Source organism: Equus caballus, chromosome 21, assembly GCF_041296265.1.
Source record: "Equus caballus isolate H_3958 breed thoroughbred chromosome 21, TB-T2T, whole genome shotgun sequence".
Lineage (NCBI taxonomy): Eukaryota > Metazoa > Chordata > Mammalia > Perissodactyla > Equidae > Equus > Equus caballus.
In genome coordinates this window covers 45,524,366-45,541,941 of record NC_091704.1, presented here as the reverse complement: position 1 = coordinate 45,541,941, position 17,576 = coordinate 45,524,366, and the positions used below count along the sequence as shown (strand labels likewise).

The 17,576-nt window shown below is 44.2% G+C and overlaps 1 protein-coding gene across 2 annotated transcripts in view; it reads right to left on the bottom strand.

Moving 5' to 3' along the window:
* Positions 1–16,696, bottom strand: part of SLC45A2 (solute carrier family 45 member 2) — a 30,133-nt gene extending 13,437 nt beyond the window's left edge. For both annotated transcript variants that reach the window (XM_001498110.5, XM_014734912.3), the window contains exons 1-2: positions 15,114–16,696; positions 13,085–13,261 (exon numbers count right to left, since the gene is read on the bottom strand). In XM_001498110.5, coding sequence (XP_001498160.2) covers positions 13,085–13,261; positions 15,114–15,642 — 706 coding nt within the window. In that variant the 5' untranslated portion in view covers positions 15,643–16,696. The remainder of the gene's footprint in view (positions 1–13,084; positions 13,262–15,113) is intronic.
* Between the last annotated feature and the right edge of the window lie 880 nt (positions 16,697–17,576).

Here is a 17,576-nt window from a genome sequence, read left to right as displayed (position 1 = left end):
GTGGCTTGTCATGGAGGGTGGGTCCTAGGATCTGAGAGGAAGGGGATGTCCTTGAGGCAGCTGCATTCTGTCGCTGATTTAGAGGGCAGTTCTGGGGCTTGTGGTGCCTCTGGATCTCCATTAGACAATGACTCTCTTTACGCAATTGTGGAGATGCTGAGGGTGTCAGAGGCCATGTGCTGAGCCAAGCAATCAACCAATAAGAACACACTATAGGTCTAGCACTATCCGGGGGTCCATCTAAATCGGGGTTTCTCGATCTTGGCACTACTGACATTTTGGGCTGGATCATTCTCTGTCCTGGAGATCTGTTCTGTGCATTGTAGGATGTCTAGCAGCATTTCTGGCCTCTTCCCACTAAATGCCAGGAAGAACCTCTCCATCCCCACCAGCAGTTATGGCAACCAAAAATGTCTCAGACATTGCCTAACGTCCCCTCGGGAGCAAACTAGGCCCCAGCTGAGAACTCCTGACCTAAATTTACCCTATGACAAACTTATGCAACCTTTTTTTGAAACTATTTATCCTTTGTAACCAGATCAATGGTTGTCATACTGCCATTTAATTCTCTTATCATTTATGCCACTTTCCTTCAAACTTATTGTTTCACTGAGCAGAAAAAACATAGAACAGAAGACCCCTGTCCATTTGAAGGAATTGATACGTGAAATAAATCCTCCACTGTGCAATGGAATGGTGGTTTTATTTTATGAATATAAATACATAGATATTCACATAATGATGGGTTTATAGTATATCAATTGAGTCCTATAATTGGAGGGTTTCCTAGTCCAGTTTTATGTTGACTGGTTTGGCGTACTTCGATAAATATTTATTGCGTACTAAACATGTGTAAAGGACTCTACCAGCTTCTGGCAATATAAATCTACATAAGACATAGCACACCATCCCCTCCTCTCCAGAAGGCAATTCCAAGTGGGAGAAGCAGATGAGTCAACAGCTACTTTCAAAAAACTGTAACAAATGATAAGTTAGAACTAAAGTGAGATACACGAAGAATACAGAGGAGTCCTGAAGAGTGTATTTATTGCTGGTGCTTAGTTAATGATATCAAGATGATGTTGGTTATTAATAATTTTATAGGATTCCTCTTAATTAGCAATGAACATATCAATGAATCCAAAAATTTTCAGAGGTAGAAGGATGTTTGGAGCGTGTCTAGTTGAATTAGACTAGACAGCCACGGGCTACAGTGATTAGGTGACAGGAGACAGCATGGAAAGAAGGCGGCTGGAATTTTGCCTGATTTTGATTCCCATCCATGTGCTTTCCAGTCATGTGATCTTGGGCACTTCTCTGAGAACTGGGGGTGGTGACGCTTCCTCATCTGAGTTTCCTGAGGGTTAACATGACAATACATGAAAAGCACCAGCACATACATTGGCAGAACCAGGGCCCAAAACGAGGAAACCCTGCTGGTTTCCTACAGAAAACCTAATTCCAAAGCCTCACCCAGAAGCAGGAGAAGACAACTACCGCATTGAGGGTGACGAGCTGCCTGGAGTTGGTTGAAAGGACTTCGTCGTTTTAGGCCCAGTGATTAGGATCTAGGACTCTTTCTGAGGCCCGAGACCTGGGCTTACCACTCATCTAGTGTGGTGTGTGGCAAGTACTACAGAAGAAAAATTTATCTCAAACCGGAAAGAGTGAAAATTCTAAGTGCTTGATTTTTAAAATATCATTGCAAAGCAGTGCTTCCTAAACTTCAATGCGCACACGAATTATATGGATGTCTCGTTAAAGTGCACATTTTCTTAGTCCATTCAGGCTGCTATAACAAAAATACCATAAACTTGGCAGCTTATAAACAACAAACATTTATTTCTCATGGTTTTGGAGGCTGAGAAGTTCAAGATCATGGCACTGGCTGATCTGGAGCCTGGTGAGGACCTGCTTCTTCATTGACCGCCATCTTCTCAGCATAACAATGGCCAAAGAGGAAAGGGAGCTTTCTAGGGCCCCATTTATAAGAGCATTGATTCCATTGAATCATCTCCTCCAGGCCCCACCTCCTAATACCACCACATTGGGCATTAGATTCTCAACATCTGCATTTTGGAGGGATATGAACATTCGATCTCTATAGCACAGGTTCTGATTCTGGACATCTAGGGTGGGGCCTGAGATTCTGCATTCCTTTCAAGCTCCCCAGTGACACCAATGCTGCTAGTCCAAATATCACTTTTTGAGTAGCCAGGTGATAGAGCGGTTTCCAATCAACCTGCGTTACTCTCATCTGACATTCTTGGGGAATGGGGCTTTGTTGTCACAGGATATTGACCAACAATCCACGTCTGATAAAGCACGGCGATGTGCAGTCCTGTAAAATTAAGGTTAATCTGCAGACATTAATAGGGTTCTATAATTTGTAATATGTTATTGTAGTCTGGTAGAGAAATTAACCCAAAACTATTACAGAAGAGTTATAGTTTTACTGCCTTATAGAAGGTTAATCTACGTCTTCCCCATCAGTTCCATCATTAATCAGTTAAGTAAAACCTTAACGCATGCTACAAGTAACTTAGAGAATTTCCAATACTCTCTTCTCTTAGGGAGGGAGGAAAAAGACCAAAACAGACAAAACTGTTTTGTTTGTCCCAAAGCTACTATGAGATTAGCTAAAAATTACAATAGAACATGCCCTGAAGGAATAGTGAGCCATTTAGGGAAATTCTTCTAAGAGATACCACATTGAAACTCTGGATGGAAACATTTCATCTATTCACACCTTCAGATATGATAAGGGCCAGTAGAGGGCTGTAGGACTTCATTAAATGCTTCCCTTTTTGCTTCCTCGGCTTAAGCTAAGGATTTTATCTTCAAAGATAGTCTCCTAAATAAAGCCTAGTCATCTTAGCTGCAACAAAGGCTAACACCAACTCCCACGTCTACAACCAGACTGCATTTATCTCTACTGCCAACATCAACCTCATTGAGAATCCTGGAATCAATCACCAGGCTATTGGCCAAATCATAAGCTGGAGCATCCAAAGGCCATCTGCTGCCATATTAGATAACAAGCCTTTACAAAGAAGGGCCCACAAGTGGTCCAGCTGGCTCCTTCTTTACAGAGCCGGGCCATGTTGTCAAAGTCAGACCAGAGCCAACCTCATGAGAATGAATGGCTTGGGAGACAGATGCTATCTTTCATAATTAATGACACAACTTGAACAATGGTTCATCCTGGAAGAAGTCCAAGTATATAGAAACATGTATTATTTTTTTCTTCAGTTCACAACTATAATAGATAAAATGGGAAATTAGGGGAGTTTCAGGAAGAAAGAATCTAAAGAGTCTATATGCGTCAAACTCTGCACCTACCGTGTGCCTGTTCCTCTCTGCTTCAGAGGCATGGCTCAACAATCTCAACACCAATGGTGGAATAGCTCAAGTCAAGAAAGCTAACACTGTGCCACTGGCTGCTTCACCTCAGTAGGAGGACACATTAAAGATCCCCCATGTTCCCATGAAGTTCATGAGAGAGTAATTCTGACTCTTTTTTGTGTGTTGAAAAAATAGCAATGAAATGTCAGATGAGGTCCCTACCTATGCCAAATACATACACACTGAACCCTGGAGAGTTAACATAAGTACCAGTTACTGGGTATGTATGAATGTGTGTGTGTGTGTGTGTGTCCTTGACCCCATTTGTTTATCGGTAGACACTGATGGAGCACCTACTCTCACCAAGAACTGTGCTAGGCACGGGGGACACAACAACTAACAAGACAGATGTGACCTGCCCTCTTGGAGGCTGAGAGTACAAGGAAAATCAGTCAAAATTACACATATGCTCCGGTCAAAGAGATAAGACACAAGGAGACCAGACATTTCTTTAGATTTACAAGGCAACTTGTCTCTTAAAAGACGGTGAGATGTTTCAAGTATTGACCACTGTTTCCATCTGCCCACCACTGCCCCTGGTCTTTCCTTGTCCCTTGGGCCCTTCCTTCATATTCAAGCTGAGCCAAGATTTTGCATCGCTTTAGGGGAAGGACATGAAAGTGGAAAGCAGAGAAACAAGAATGTGTCTCCTTGCTTCTGAGTGTCAAAAGCCCTTAGGCTCCAAAGGCATAGAAGATAGATTCGGTAGAAAATGTGATTTAAGAGCCAAGTTTCCCAGACTAGGCAGAGCATGTGTGATGGGTGCACATATATTGGTGAATCCCTAAGAGGTGGTTTTGTTCCTTGTTCTTTGGGCCCAGCCAGGGTTGGAGGGTGGGAGGTGGGGAGCAGAACCTCCAGCAGATGGCTTGGGGGATCCAACAGCAGAAGGGACCAATGTCTCATTTCCTGGGCAGATGCCAGTAGGGCAATAAGACCTCGAAGAAGAAATGGCCGTGCAGTGGTTCTTGATAGATGAGCCATGTCGAGCTATGTTCTACTAATGCTTGACATATATTGACTCATCCAATCCTCACAATAACCGTTTCAAGAAGGTACGACAGTCGATTCTTATTAGTAGTGGTAGTTATGTTCTGGAAAGTCTCCACAAACACTGAATCCATGAATAGTAAACTACCGCTCTGAGGGGAAAGACAGAGTTAATTCCTGGAAGCCTCTAGTCACATTTCCATCAATTGATCAACACATAACCTTACGTGTGTTTCTGTTTAAAGATACTTTATTTAATATACACTGTTGATTTATTAACAGTGAAGCCACGGCCAGCAGCGCTATAACTTATACCTGAACAAAGCTTATTTAATACACATATTTTCTCCATAAGTCACAACACAACATTTTTGCACTTATGGACCCTAGACAGCACTTCAGCAGTCCATTTGGGGCCACTTTAAACAGTGAAATCATCAAAAAAGAATAAAAATGCAAAAAAAATTGGACCTCAATGTACAACAAAAAGGACACGTTTGCAGTTGAGAACCACAAGAAGAAGAAGGCAGAGTGTCACCTTGATCTACCACAGCGGGGAGTGAGTATATTGGGTAACTCAAATGCCCCCACTGCCGCCACCCTTCCTCCCCCGCACATGTCCACAAATGATTGCAAATGAGCTGCAGGTATTGATTTTGGTGTTACAAAGAAATTTTGGTGAGTAGGTGAATTCGCAAATACAGAATCCGTGAATAATGAGGATCAACTATATTTTTATCTCTATTTTGGAGACAAGGAAACCAAAGCACAGAAAGTTTGCAGCTGTGGAGTTCAACTCACACTGGCATCATATGGGAAGAGCAGAGTGGCATAGGGTCCCCAAGAATCCTATGGTTCTGAATGGGGCTTTGTGGACGAAAATGAGAGAGAATTCAACTGTGACCAGTTCAGCCTGACCAATGATATGCGGTAGGATGATGGACATCCTAGTAAATGCCAGTGTGACTAGAGGCCACTCAAACCCAGATCCTCCCTCCCCCAAGCTCTTGCACTCTAAGCCCCCAGAACTTGGATGTCACCCTGGCGGAAAGAGGTAGCACATCCCAAACTGACTGAGACTAAGTTTCCATCATGCTGTGGTAATGGGGCTCAACACAGAAGCAATTACATTAATTTAAGTTTGGGGTTTGGGATCCACACCTGTTCAGACAAAAGATTCAACCAGCATTTTCTATGATGAGCTTTAGCTATGCTGCAGGCTAGAAAATTTGCAGGAAAGCAATGCTGAAATCATATCCTTCTCCTTAATTAAACAAAGAGATGCTGAGAATTGGGGTGTGTGCTTGCCAGAGAGGGCAAATGCACTCAGACCACAATTTGTGTTGCTGCTGAAAGCTGCTAACATGTGCTACTGTGTCTAAGGCAACAATGGTTCAGACAAAAGCATTCACTTTAATTATCCCATCATTTTTCCAAAAGCAAGTTTCTCCATTTGAATATACGAATGACTAGTGCTACCTTAGTTCAGATAAGATTCTTGAAACTTCTCATTTTCTGACACGACACATTAAATCTGACCTTTTTTTTTCTTAAGGCTTAGAAATGACTACAAGATCTAGTCATTTGTTGGCCTAGTTTTGGAGCCATTTGTGACTACCTTGAGTTGCTTTAAGTTGACAGAACAAATATCTTTAGCTCCGAGTTGCAACAGTTCGTTTCACTATAATGTAAACGATTCTCAATGTACTTTACAAAATGTTTAACTCCTCCTAATTGTGACCAAGTAGCACCGAGCACCTGCATTAGAGGGAAAAGGCTCAGGACTAGAAGTCATGAACTGAGTCGGACAGCCCTTGGTGACACTGCAGGTCCTCTCAGTGGCCCCATCTCTTTGCCAGCAGCTGCTGAGCTGACCAGTTCTAAGCCAGTTTTGGCCATCTTTGCTCAGGTGCATCCAGACAGAGACTTGCCTGAGCGAGTCCACCAGGTGGGGTTCAGCGCTCACACAGTGACGTTAACAACCCTGGGATCCCCCGTTGGCCAGTGGAGATGGGAGTCGGTGGATTAATCCCCCCTCTTGATCCTCCAGATGGAGAGTTCTGAGATGCACTTCATTAGGCTCCTCAGAAGGCCCTGGCAAGATGGAGGGCAGCCACCTAGAGCAAAGGTCAGCTCTGTAATGCTTCTTGTACTGGCCTGTTCCACTCCGCCATTTCCTCTCTCTCGGTCTCTGGAATCCTTTCCTAAATAAACTGTCTGCATACAAACTTTCTCTGGGGCTCAGCTTTTACGGGAATCCACACAAAAACATGAACCATGTCTTTGGCTGGCTGGTTGGTCGGTTGGTTGGTTGGCTGAAAGGTTGGTTGGTTTTTGCCCCAGCCTAGTCTACCATTCCCCAGCTGTGGGACCTTGGGTTAGTCACATTCCTCTTAGCATCATGGCTTCCTCATAGGCAAAATGAGGATGTTAAAATAGAATATTCGTCCCACCAATATTTCTTGAGCATATTCCAGGAACTATTCAAAGCACTGGGGATACAGCAACAAAAAGGAAAGATAATGTTCCTGCCCTCAGGGAGCTTATATGTTGGTTAGAGAGGCACAAAGAAGCAACAAAGGAACGAATAGATACTCTATCCTCAGGCAGTGATGAACACATCACTGAGGAGGGGCTTTGTAACAGAGATTGTCACAAAGTAAAGAAGCAGACCAAGCTGTTTTGGTATCTAGGGAAACAGCTTTCAAGCAGAGGACAGAGCGAGGGAAAAATCCCCTCAGATGCCCCCTCTCTAACCTGCCTTTGAGATCCTTTGAGAGGCATGTTGATCACGCTTGAATGGAAAAGAAATGGCAGTTTGGAGATGTTAACTGTTTGGCCCTCTGTCATCCATGGCAGCCACATAGCTGAAATTCCTGTATCCTTGGTTTCTGCTCTGGCCACATCCTTTCCAAGCTGCCCAGATGAGGAGACACGAAAGTTCACCAGGGGTGGAAACTTCAAAGGGAACCCAGCTGATGAAAGAAAACCACTCACACAGCAGTTATTCATGAAGGAGAAAAGGTTACAATCGACTCTAACATGAAATGCAGGTTCTTTCCACTTGTGTAAAAGGTTTGGTCAAAGTAGCCCATGTCTAAATCTCATTTTTAAGACTCTTCTTAGTTCTTAATGATTTCTAATCAGAGCATGTGTTACATTAGCATTTTTATGCATACTTTGAAGTTTTGAGAAAACAAAAGTTAAAAGAGGCTGAGTCTAACAAGTCACCCACTCTTCTTCCAAAGATGTACAAGGGGCAAGTTCCTCATTAAATCATTACAAATAAATCTTTGGCAAGCCCTGTGGGGATGGAGGAAATCAAGTAACTATGAAGATTTGGTGTTGAATCCTTTTAAATGGTCTCTTGCTCTGGGCCTGGGAACATTTGCCAGGATATTAATAACTGACATCCTGTAAAGATTCACAACCTTGTGAGAAAACAAATGTTCAGAAATACTAAGACCATGAGGTAGTTAAGAAGAGGAGGCAGGATTTGAAGCAGTATGGCCTTTCCTGTCATGCCTCACTCCAGCCTCCTGCTGCGGGGGAGAGCCCACTGCTAAGGATAGCAAGGCCTTGGGTTCCATTTAGCAGAAATATGCTCCGTTAGAAGCTTTTCAACACAAAGGAGGAATTTCCTACCAAAGATCGTGGGTTCCACAGCGCCAGGAGCACCCAAAGGTGAAGGCACGGGGTGAGAGGATGTGGGTGGATCCACCAAACACCCCGTGGCTACCACATACCCCAGGGATGGAGGGCAGGTAGAGTAACCTTTAAACACAAGAGATGGAAGAAGCTGGAGGATAAAATATCCCCCTAGGAGGCAGTAGAGTCTATTCTCTAAAAAAAAAGGAAAGTCAGAAATACGCTGGGAAATATTTTGGCAATGAACCCTTTGACACTTATTTGCAAAGAATTTGAAATTGCTGGGCCTGGACTACAGCTCTGAAATAAATAAAAGAATTTCAATTTACTCAGATGATTGGACTCCTTGGGTGAACAATATCTTGCTGTTGACGGAAATCAAAATGGGCATGACACAGAACACGCCTTCATCATCAAATGCTTGTTTCAAGTGGAATGCCCTAGTCATCTCTCCGCCAAGTACGTGTAAATTCAGGAGGTCTGGCAGGTATGCAAAGACAGGGTGGAGTGATAACACACTGCTTGTTGTTTTTCACCCCATCTTTTAATGTGGTCTTCATTAAGAGCAAGGACGCTATGGTGGGGTCACACATCCACATTTAACTCGACAGAATTCAACTATTCACAGTTTGAGAAGAGGGAGAGAGTGAGCAAGAAAGACAAGAACAACATTTTAAATAGCACGGGTGATCCTATCTGCTATTCCCTTCATTGAGCCCATATCCAGGAGTAAACACTGGAGATGACCCTGCACATAGATTTATATGTATCCATCACTATGCAAGGCTGTACACACAAAACAAGGCATGTCATCTTTTATGGGTGAGCAGAGAGATGTCTACAAATCACGTGGACTCTCAGTGATTATCACTTAGGTGGGGACTTCAGAATCTAAGCCTTAAACAAAGTAAGCCTTCACTCTATTTTATTAGAGGAAGATGTTTTCAGTTGTTTTTTTTTCTGGGAGAGGAAACAACTTGCTGGCTCTCTTCAGCTGTTCTTATGAACATAAAAAGAACTTTCGTGTTTTTGCTGTTTATTTGAAAATTCTAGAATATCTCCAATATGCTAAGAAGGAAAAGGAAAGGGACCTGAGGGAGGAGGGAAAACAGAGAAAAGTGGATATACTCTCACCGTATCTCACCTGTCTCAACCTTCAGGAGCTGGGCTCAAGGGGCACAGGGTAAAAGTGAAAGGGAACAATGGGGCCAGCCCGGCGGCGCAGTGGTTACGTTTACACACTCCACTCTGGCGGCCCGGGGTCAGCTGGTTTGGATCCCGGGTGCAGACTTATGCACTACTTGTTAAGCCATGCTGTGGCAGGCGTCCCACGTAGAACAGAGGAAGATGGGCAGGGATGTTAGCTCAGGGCCAGTCTTCCTCAGTAAAAAGAGGATGATTGGCAACAGATGTTAGCTCAGGGCTAATCTTCCTCAAAAAAAAAAAAAGTGAAAGGGCCCAATTATGGACTGAATCATGTCCCTCCCTAAACCGATATGTTGAAGCCCTAAGCCCCATTGTGACTTATTTAGAGATAGGGCCTTTAAGGAGGTAATTAAGGTTAATGAGGGCATAGAGTGGGGCCTAGTCCAATAGAATTGGTGTCCTTATAAGAAGAGAGAGACAGGGGCTGGCCCGGTGGCACAGCAAAGTGCGCACGTTCCGCTTCTCAGCGGCCCAGGGTTCATCAGTTTGGATCCTGGGTGCAGACATGGCACCGCTTGGCAAAAGCCATGCTGTGGTAGGCGTCCCACAGATAAAGTAGAGGAAATGGGCATGGATCTTAGCTCAGGGCCAGTCTTCCTCAGCAAAAAGATGAGGCTTGGAGGATTGGCACTAGCTAGCTCAGGGCTAATCTTCCTCAAAAAAAAAAAAAAAGAAGAAGAGAGAGACGATAGGAGTGGATACACATAGAAGAAAGACCATGTGAGGACACAGCAAGAAGGTGGCCAGCTGCGAGCTAAGAAACCAACCCTGCAGGCACCTAGATCTTGGACTTCCAGTCTCCAGAACTGTGAGGACATGATTTCTGTTGTCTGAGCCACCTGGTCTGTGGTTTCTGTTACAGCAGCCTGAACAGACCCCACAGGCCCCAACAGGAGTGAAATTCAGGCAGGCATGTGGTGAGCTCCAACCTCCACCATCTCTTCCTGCTGGAGTTCCCCGCCTCATTGACATCTTTATGTTCGTCCACTTGATAAACTTTTGTGCTTTGGTTATTTTGTGGATGGAGTCCCTGACCAACGTAGAAATTAATTGTTTGCCTGAAATTTAGAAGAGAGTAGCCTTCTCCCTTGGAAGTGGGTGAAAGTGTCCAAGTTGCTTTGATTTCCACAGGCAGAAAGCGGGAAGGGAGTTCCAGTGTGAGTAAACACCCAGAAGCTGCGAAGGAAAGGGCAGCCTCCTTCGTTTGTTCCATTAATATTTATTTTGAGCACCTGTGATGTGCCAGGCAGTGCAGGAGGTCCGACAGACGCAGTGAGTAAAACAGGCCTGGCCTCTGCCCCTAAGAACATGTTGGGAGATTGTCCAGAGCACAGAGAGTGTGCAGGGAGTGATGGGAAGTAAAACGAAGAGTAGATGGAAACAGGGGCCGGCCCCATGGCTGAGTGGTTAAAATTCCACGTGCTCTACTTTGGTGGCCTGGGTTCACAGGTTCAGATCCTGGGCGCAGACCTACTCTACTCATCAGCCATGCTGTGGAGGCATCCCACATACAAAATAGAGGAAGATGGGCACAGACATTAGCTCAGGGCCAGTCTTCCTCAGCCAAAAAAAAGAGGAGGATTGGCAGCAGATGTTAGCTCAGAGTGAATCTTCTTCACAAAAAAAACAAAAACAACAACAAAAAGTAGGATGGGAACAGACTGTGGGGAGCTTTGAACCCTGTCTAGAAATTTGTTCTTCATCCAATAGGCAAATGGGGAGCCACTGCAGGTCATTGAGCAGGAGACTGCCCTGGTCACAGATGTCTTTTAAGAATATGAATTTGGAAGCTGTGTGTTGGATCAGTTGAAATAGGAAGAAATTATAGACTGGATAAACAGTAAAGGAATAAGTACTAAAACTCAGACGAGATATAGCCTGAATCAAGGTAATATCAAATTTATATGTGTTTGGTGGGACCAAATCTTATGCTAACATCAATAGAAAACCTCCAAGTATTTTCTCAAACCCTAGAGCATGGCTCCACAGCATGGCTGATCAGTAGAGTAGGTCTGCGCCCAGGATCTGAACCTGTGAACCCAGGCCACCAAAGTAGAGCATGTGGAATTTTAACCACTCAGCCATGGGGCGGGCCCCTGTTTAGCATTAGAAATGCTATCACCTGTTAGCCTTGGAAAAGTTTCCAAAATACAGAGTTCAATCTTCTAATCTCACAGGCAGCAAATCAGAGATCATTCAGCCAAAACTAACACTGACTTAATTAAGCTGGGGGGGGGGGTGTATAAGCTTTTAAGTGTGGGAGTGGCCACATTGCCCAAAGCAAAACTCTCAACGTATCATGTTTATAAGCCAAAAAGTCTCCCATGACCTTGCGTAATTAACTGCAGCAAATTATGATACAGCAGAAGGAATTAGGGGATCTAAGATAGGAGAATGCAGTTTGAATCTCTATTCTGAGACCTTCTACCTGTAAACAGGGTGGTCAGGGGCCAGTGACAGATGGACTGGTCTCCTGCTCCTCCACCTTTTCTAAAGCGAGGAGGAACTTCTCTCTGCTGGGCAGCCCCATTCTTTCCATGTTCACCATTACTCAGCATTCACCAAATATTTGCTCAAACAACAGGGACTGCCCCAGCAGCCTCCGTATGTAGGCGCTGCTCTTGGCTATGGAGGTATTAACCACAAAACTGGAGATCCTGCTTCTCATGAGACCTACCTGGCCTTGGGAGGAGACAGAATATCGTAAATCAAAGCGCAAAATAAGTACATTGACTGGACTATGAAGACAACCAAATAAGGTGGACTGATCGAGTGCCCCCAACTAGATATAAAAATCCTCAAGGGCCAGGATCACTCAGTAGCCCCACATATAACCCCACAGTCCTGGAACAGTCCTAACTGGTGCCCTATAAATGCATGTTGAACACTAGCAGCATTGCTCTAAGTGGCTCACCCAACGGCAACCAAAGGAGGCTGGCAACAGCCCCAAAAGGTGAAGAGAACCCCTCATCGTCCTTCTGGCATGGCTTTTTTCAAACCAGGAAGTTCAGGAAATGTCAACTGTTGATATAACTAAGAAAGCTCTAAGGCACGTGGGTTTTTTCACTTGCTTGGTTTGTTTCGATTTCTCTTTTTCAATGTGGTTCTTGCCACAGAATCATGCGGGGTACTTATTAAAAATACAAATTCCTGGGCCCCACTCTCAACCCACTGAATTAAAATAACTGGAGGAGGGGCCCACAGAACTGCATTTTTTTTTTTTTGAGGAAGATTAGCCCTGAGCTAACATCTGCTGCCAATCGTCCTCTTTTTGCTGAGGACGACTGGCCCTGAGCTCACATCCGTGCCCATCTTCCTCTATTTTATATGTGGGATGCCTGCCGCAGCATGGCTTGCCAAGCGGTGCCACGTCTGTACCCAGGATCCAGGCTGGTGAACCCTGGGGCCACCGAAGCAACACGTATGCACTTAACCACTGCGCCACTGGGCCGGCCCAATGGAACTGCATTTTTAACAAGCTCCTAAATAATACCGATGCTACATTGCTGTCTTAAAAAAAACACATTGCTGATTTAAAAAGAAAAAATCACCCCAAAAGTACACCATGCCTCTTTTCATTTCACTTGCAAATGTCTCCACAAATAGTTCTTCAGAAAGCTCTTACGTAAACTTCCTTTGCAAAACCCTTCAGCCTGGTCACAAGTTGACTTTATTTAGAGAAATGCACTGGGAGACTGAGCCCGCGTGATGAGAGCATTCCATCAGCTGATCCATTCATTCAAAAACTTTGACATGCAGAGACACTGGATGGCTTCAGTGTAAGAACCTCCCTGTCTGGGGAGCTAAAGGAGAGACTTTCCGGAATATTCCCTACCTGTGAAGAGAGCGTGGTGGTGGAGGCCCCTCTCCTTGTCCTGATGGGAGCAGACATCAAATAAGTAGGCTTTGATGGGCCCATCAATGAAGTCAGCAGCAAAATCAAAGAGAACCACACCTATCATGGTGATGGTTATGGCCCAGGTCAGCTTCTTCCTTCGGTCAGCAATCAAAGCTAAAACAGAAATAAACATACCTCACATCAATCCTGGTTTAGAATGACCCACGTTTTTTATTTCCACCAAAACTTCCTGTCATCAAGCTCTCTCCCTTTGCTTTCATTTTGCTTTGTTTTTCCAAATAAAAATAGCTTCATTATATTTTCAGGTTTTAAAAATTACGCCTGTGAATGTCCAGAAAAGGCAAATCTAGAGAGACAGAAAGTTGATTGAGCGGTTACCTAGGGCTGGCGAGGAGGAGGAAGTGAGGAGTGACTACTCACAGTCACTGGGTTTCTTTTTGGTGTGATGAAAATGTCGTGGAATTAGATAGCGGTGATGGTTGACCAACCTTGAGAATAAACTAAAAAGCACTGAGTTTTAAATGGTGATTTTTATGGTATGTGAATCATCTCTCTCTTTTTTAAAAAGCCACTTAAAAACTTATGCATGCTTATTGGAAACCATTCCAACGAAGCAGAAAAGCTGAGGGAAATGCTTCAAGTCCCAGCCCCAGTGATGGTCATCCTTCAGACATCCCTTCACGCACCTGCACATATCCAGATAGGGGTGGATTTTTGCGCCCCAATGCAGTGCTTCGCAAACTTTAGCATGCTTAACCATCACTTGCACGATTTGTTAAAACAGACTGTTGGGCTCCGTCTCCTATGATTCTCCAAGATTCTCCCGTGATTCCTCACTAGGTCTGAAGTGGGACCTGGGGATTTGCATCTCTAACAGCTCCCAGTGACGCCAGTGCTGCAGGTCAGAGGACCACGCTTTGAGGCACACTGATAGTGGGATCATGTTGTCCCTGCTCATTTATAACCAACTCTCTTCATTTCTTTGCGTTCCAATTAAGGAAGAACGACTTCACAATTTTAACAAATAATTCTCATTCTATGGATGTGCCACAACTCATTCACCCAATCTCCTATTGGAGAAAAAAAAGTTTTCCCTTGCTTTCAGTTTCACTTAAGAATAAAGCGTAATATGTGCACATGTTTTAAGATTATAGTATAAAAATAAGTGAAAAATAAGCCTACTCTCCATTTTTCACTTCCAGTCTTTTAGTACCCCTTCCTAGAAGCCACTATTCTTATCAGGTTTTTTGTGAATTCTTCCAGAAATAGCCTACATTTATGTATTAATGCCCTCTTTTCAATATATACAAATGATAACTGATTATCCTGCCTCATTATCATCCATTCTGCTAGCCTGAGAGCTAATGATCTAAAAATGTGTGCTATTTTTAAGTTTAACAATCCCTTTTTTGATGTAACTTTTTATCTACTACCACCTATTACCAATTAATTGGTGGCTGATTAATGACTAGAAAAAGTGCTCACTATCAGGTTTGTTTTTGCCCAGAATTTGCAATGCAAAAATGTCCCCTTGAGATGACAGGTTGACACCCCATTGATGCCTAACCCATTAAAAGGCTCTACATAAACCTATCAACAGAATTAACTCTGATTTAGACACACAGGTAATTTATTGTAAATATTTATGGAGCCATTTGGCAGCTGGTTAATTTGACAAAGTACTGAATAAAGAAAGCATAATGAGCTCAAAAAACACCACAATTGATAAATAGGTAAAAATATTTAATTTGATAAAAGAGATAAAAATTTCATCCTATCTTAAAATCCTCAGAATAAAAAAGCAATGCATGCTGATGTTTCTAAAAGTAAAGGCTCCCCAGTCTCAGAATTTGAGTCATTCCAAAGCTGAAGTTCATTGTAACCTAGGAGAGAGAATCTGTTCAAACCAAGTTCAAAGTCACATAAAGAAATTCGCACTCTCCTTCTATGGAGTTACATGATGGGACCCTTTTCCCCGCCTGCCCACCTCATGCAGTCCACTGACCTGATATGACAGCGTCCCCGTTGAGGTACAGAGCCATACCCAGGAGCATTATGACGCTCAGGGCCAGAATGTAGGGTCTCCGCCGGCCCCACCTGGCCCGGCAGTGGTCGCTGGCCGATCCCACCACAGGTTGCAGCAGGAATCCCAGGACGGGACTGAGCAGCCACACCACGCTGTACAGACGCTTGGGCAGGCCCACGCTGAGCAGGACTGGGGTCACGTAGGCCGCCTCCACCGCGTAGCAAAATTCCCGGCCGAACATGGCCATGCTGTGCATGACGAGCCTGCCCGTGGATCTTTTGGGCAGCTCCACGGAGCCAAAGGGGCCATCCTCAGCTAGGGACTTATAGGTGGGAACGCCAGGCTGCCCACTGTTGCCACCCATGGCCACTGGGTGAGGAACCTGCCTGCAAGCCCACCGCCACCCGGGTGGCCCTCGGGTTTGTGCCTCAAGCTGGATTTGACATAGAGCCTGGCTGAGCAGCCAACAGAGATGATCAGGCTGGGGGAGGGGCTCAAATTCTTTCATGGCTCTAAGATCACAAGTTATGATGAGAGGGAAGGGGGGTGGGGCCTGGGCAGCACAACAGAGATTAGCTGCTGTAAGCCCTCTGGTTCCTTAGAATGTTTTTCCTAAGGAATCTTCCTTTGTGCAGTTCTCACTCTCACTCTCCCTCTCTCCTTCTCTGTCTCTCTGTCTCTCTCTTACACACACCCACTATTCCACATGATCACACAGCCAGCTTTGGAACAATAAAACCCTATTATGCAGGTATTAAGTTAAAACATGAATGAGTTGATATCTTTCTATAAACTTTTTTCTAGATACAAATATTCTGTAAGGACAAGTGTTTTTTGTTTTGTTTTGTTTTAAAGATTGGCACCTGAGCTAACAACTCTTGCCAATCTTCTTTTTTTTCTTTTTCTGCTTTTTCTCCCCAAATCCCCCCAGTATGTAGTTGTATAGTTTTTAGTTGTGAGTCCTTCTAGTTGTGGCATGTGGGATGCCGCCTCAGCATGGCATGATGAGTGGTGCCACGTCCGTGCCCAGGATCCAAATGGGCGAAACCCTGGGCCACTGAAGCAGAGCATGTGAACTTAACCACTGGGCCACGGGGCCGGCCCAGAACAAGTTGCCTGAACACAAGCTGTCTACACACGCACCTCAAGAGTCAATTAACTAGACTTAAAATGGTGGGCGGTTGCACCCTTCCTTTAAATCACTAGCTGTCTCATAGCACTGTTATATTTGCCTTCATTGCACTTAACACGCTTTAAATTAGATGGGTCTGTGTTTATTCTGTTTCTCCTATGTTAACTAGTCTCTGATCCCCTTCAGAGCCATGATTAGGTCTGTTTTACTCATTGTGGTATCCCCAGCAACTAGAATGATACCTGGCACCTAGTAGTTCCTCAATAAATATTTGCTAAAGGAATTCTTGAATGAATGAAGTATATACACTACATTAGTACTGCCAGTCAACTGCCTGTTTGCTCTGAGCCATCCTCTGCTCCTCCTCTGCTGCTCTGTATCAGAAGAGACTACATTTCCCAGGTTCTCTTGCTTTCTGGTTACTAGGTAGATTTGGCCAATGGGAGGCACTGGTGGGGAGACTAGGGGTGGGAGAAGGGAAGAAATCAGAGCATTCCTTTCCCCGACACACATACACTCTCTCTCCTTTCTGAAACATCTCTGGCAGTGGCTGCATCTCCACTGTGAGTCCAGCTTCTGCCAGGCAACCTTGGCTTCTGGGTCCTGATAATACTATCTTTTCCATCATCCCTGCAGCCATGGGAGTGGTCCTGGCTTCATGTTGTTGCTCATATCTGGGTTGCCTCACTATCTTCTGGGCTTCTCAGCTCTTGTATCACCGGTGTAATTCTCTATATTAAATTTGCTCTGTTTTAAAGACTTGGAGTGGGTTTTATTTGCCTTGTTGGACCCTGAGTTCAAATGAAAAGTCTGAGAAGCAGGGGAAACATGATCTTTAGAAAGGCCCCTAAAATTGGTTACAGAGCAAGACTTTAGGTTAGAATATTGAAGTTTAAATTCTGGTTCTACCTCTTCCTAGTTGTATTTCCCTGTGCAAATCACTTAAACTGGTGTTTCCAAAACTGTGTGCCAAGGTGCCCCCGTACACCACAGTGAACTCACATGGGTATCTCAGGATATTTAAAAATGTGAAGACAGTAAACAGAGTGAAACTCAACAGCTGTCAGACACCACATGAACCACTGGTGAAGTAGTTCACACTTTCAACATAAGATTGCACTACAATCCTTTCAATGATTTCATATTTTTGTGAGGCTGGGACTTCCACAGACATGATAAAAAGCAAGTATTGTATGAAAATCAATGTGGAACAGAAAATGAGAGTAGTGGTGTCCAATTTGATTCCAAGGCATGAGAAAGCCTTGTCCAGTGCAGTGTCCAGCGGGTGCATATGATCCATTAGTAATTGT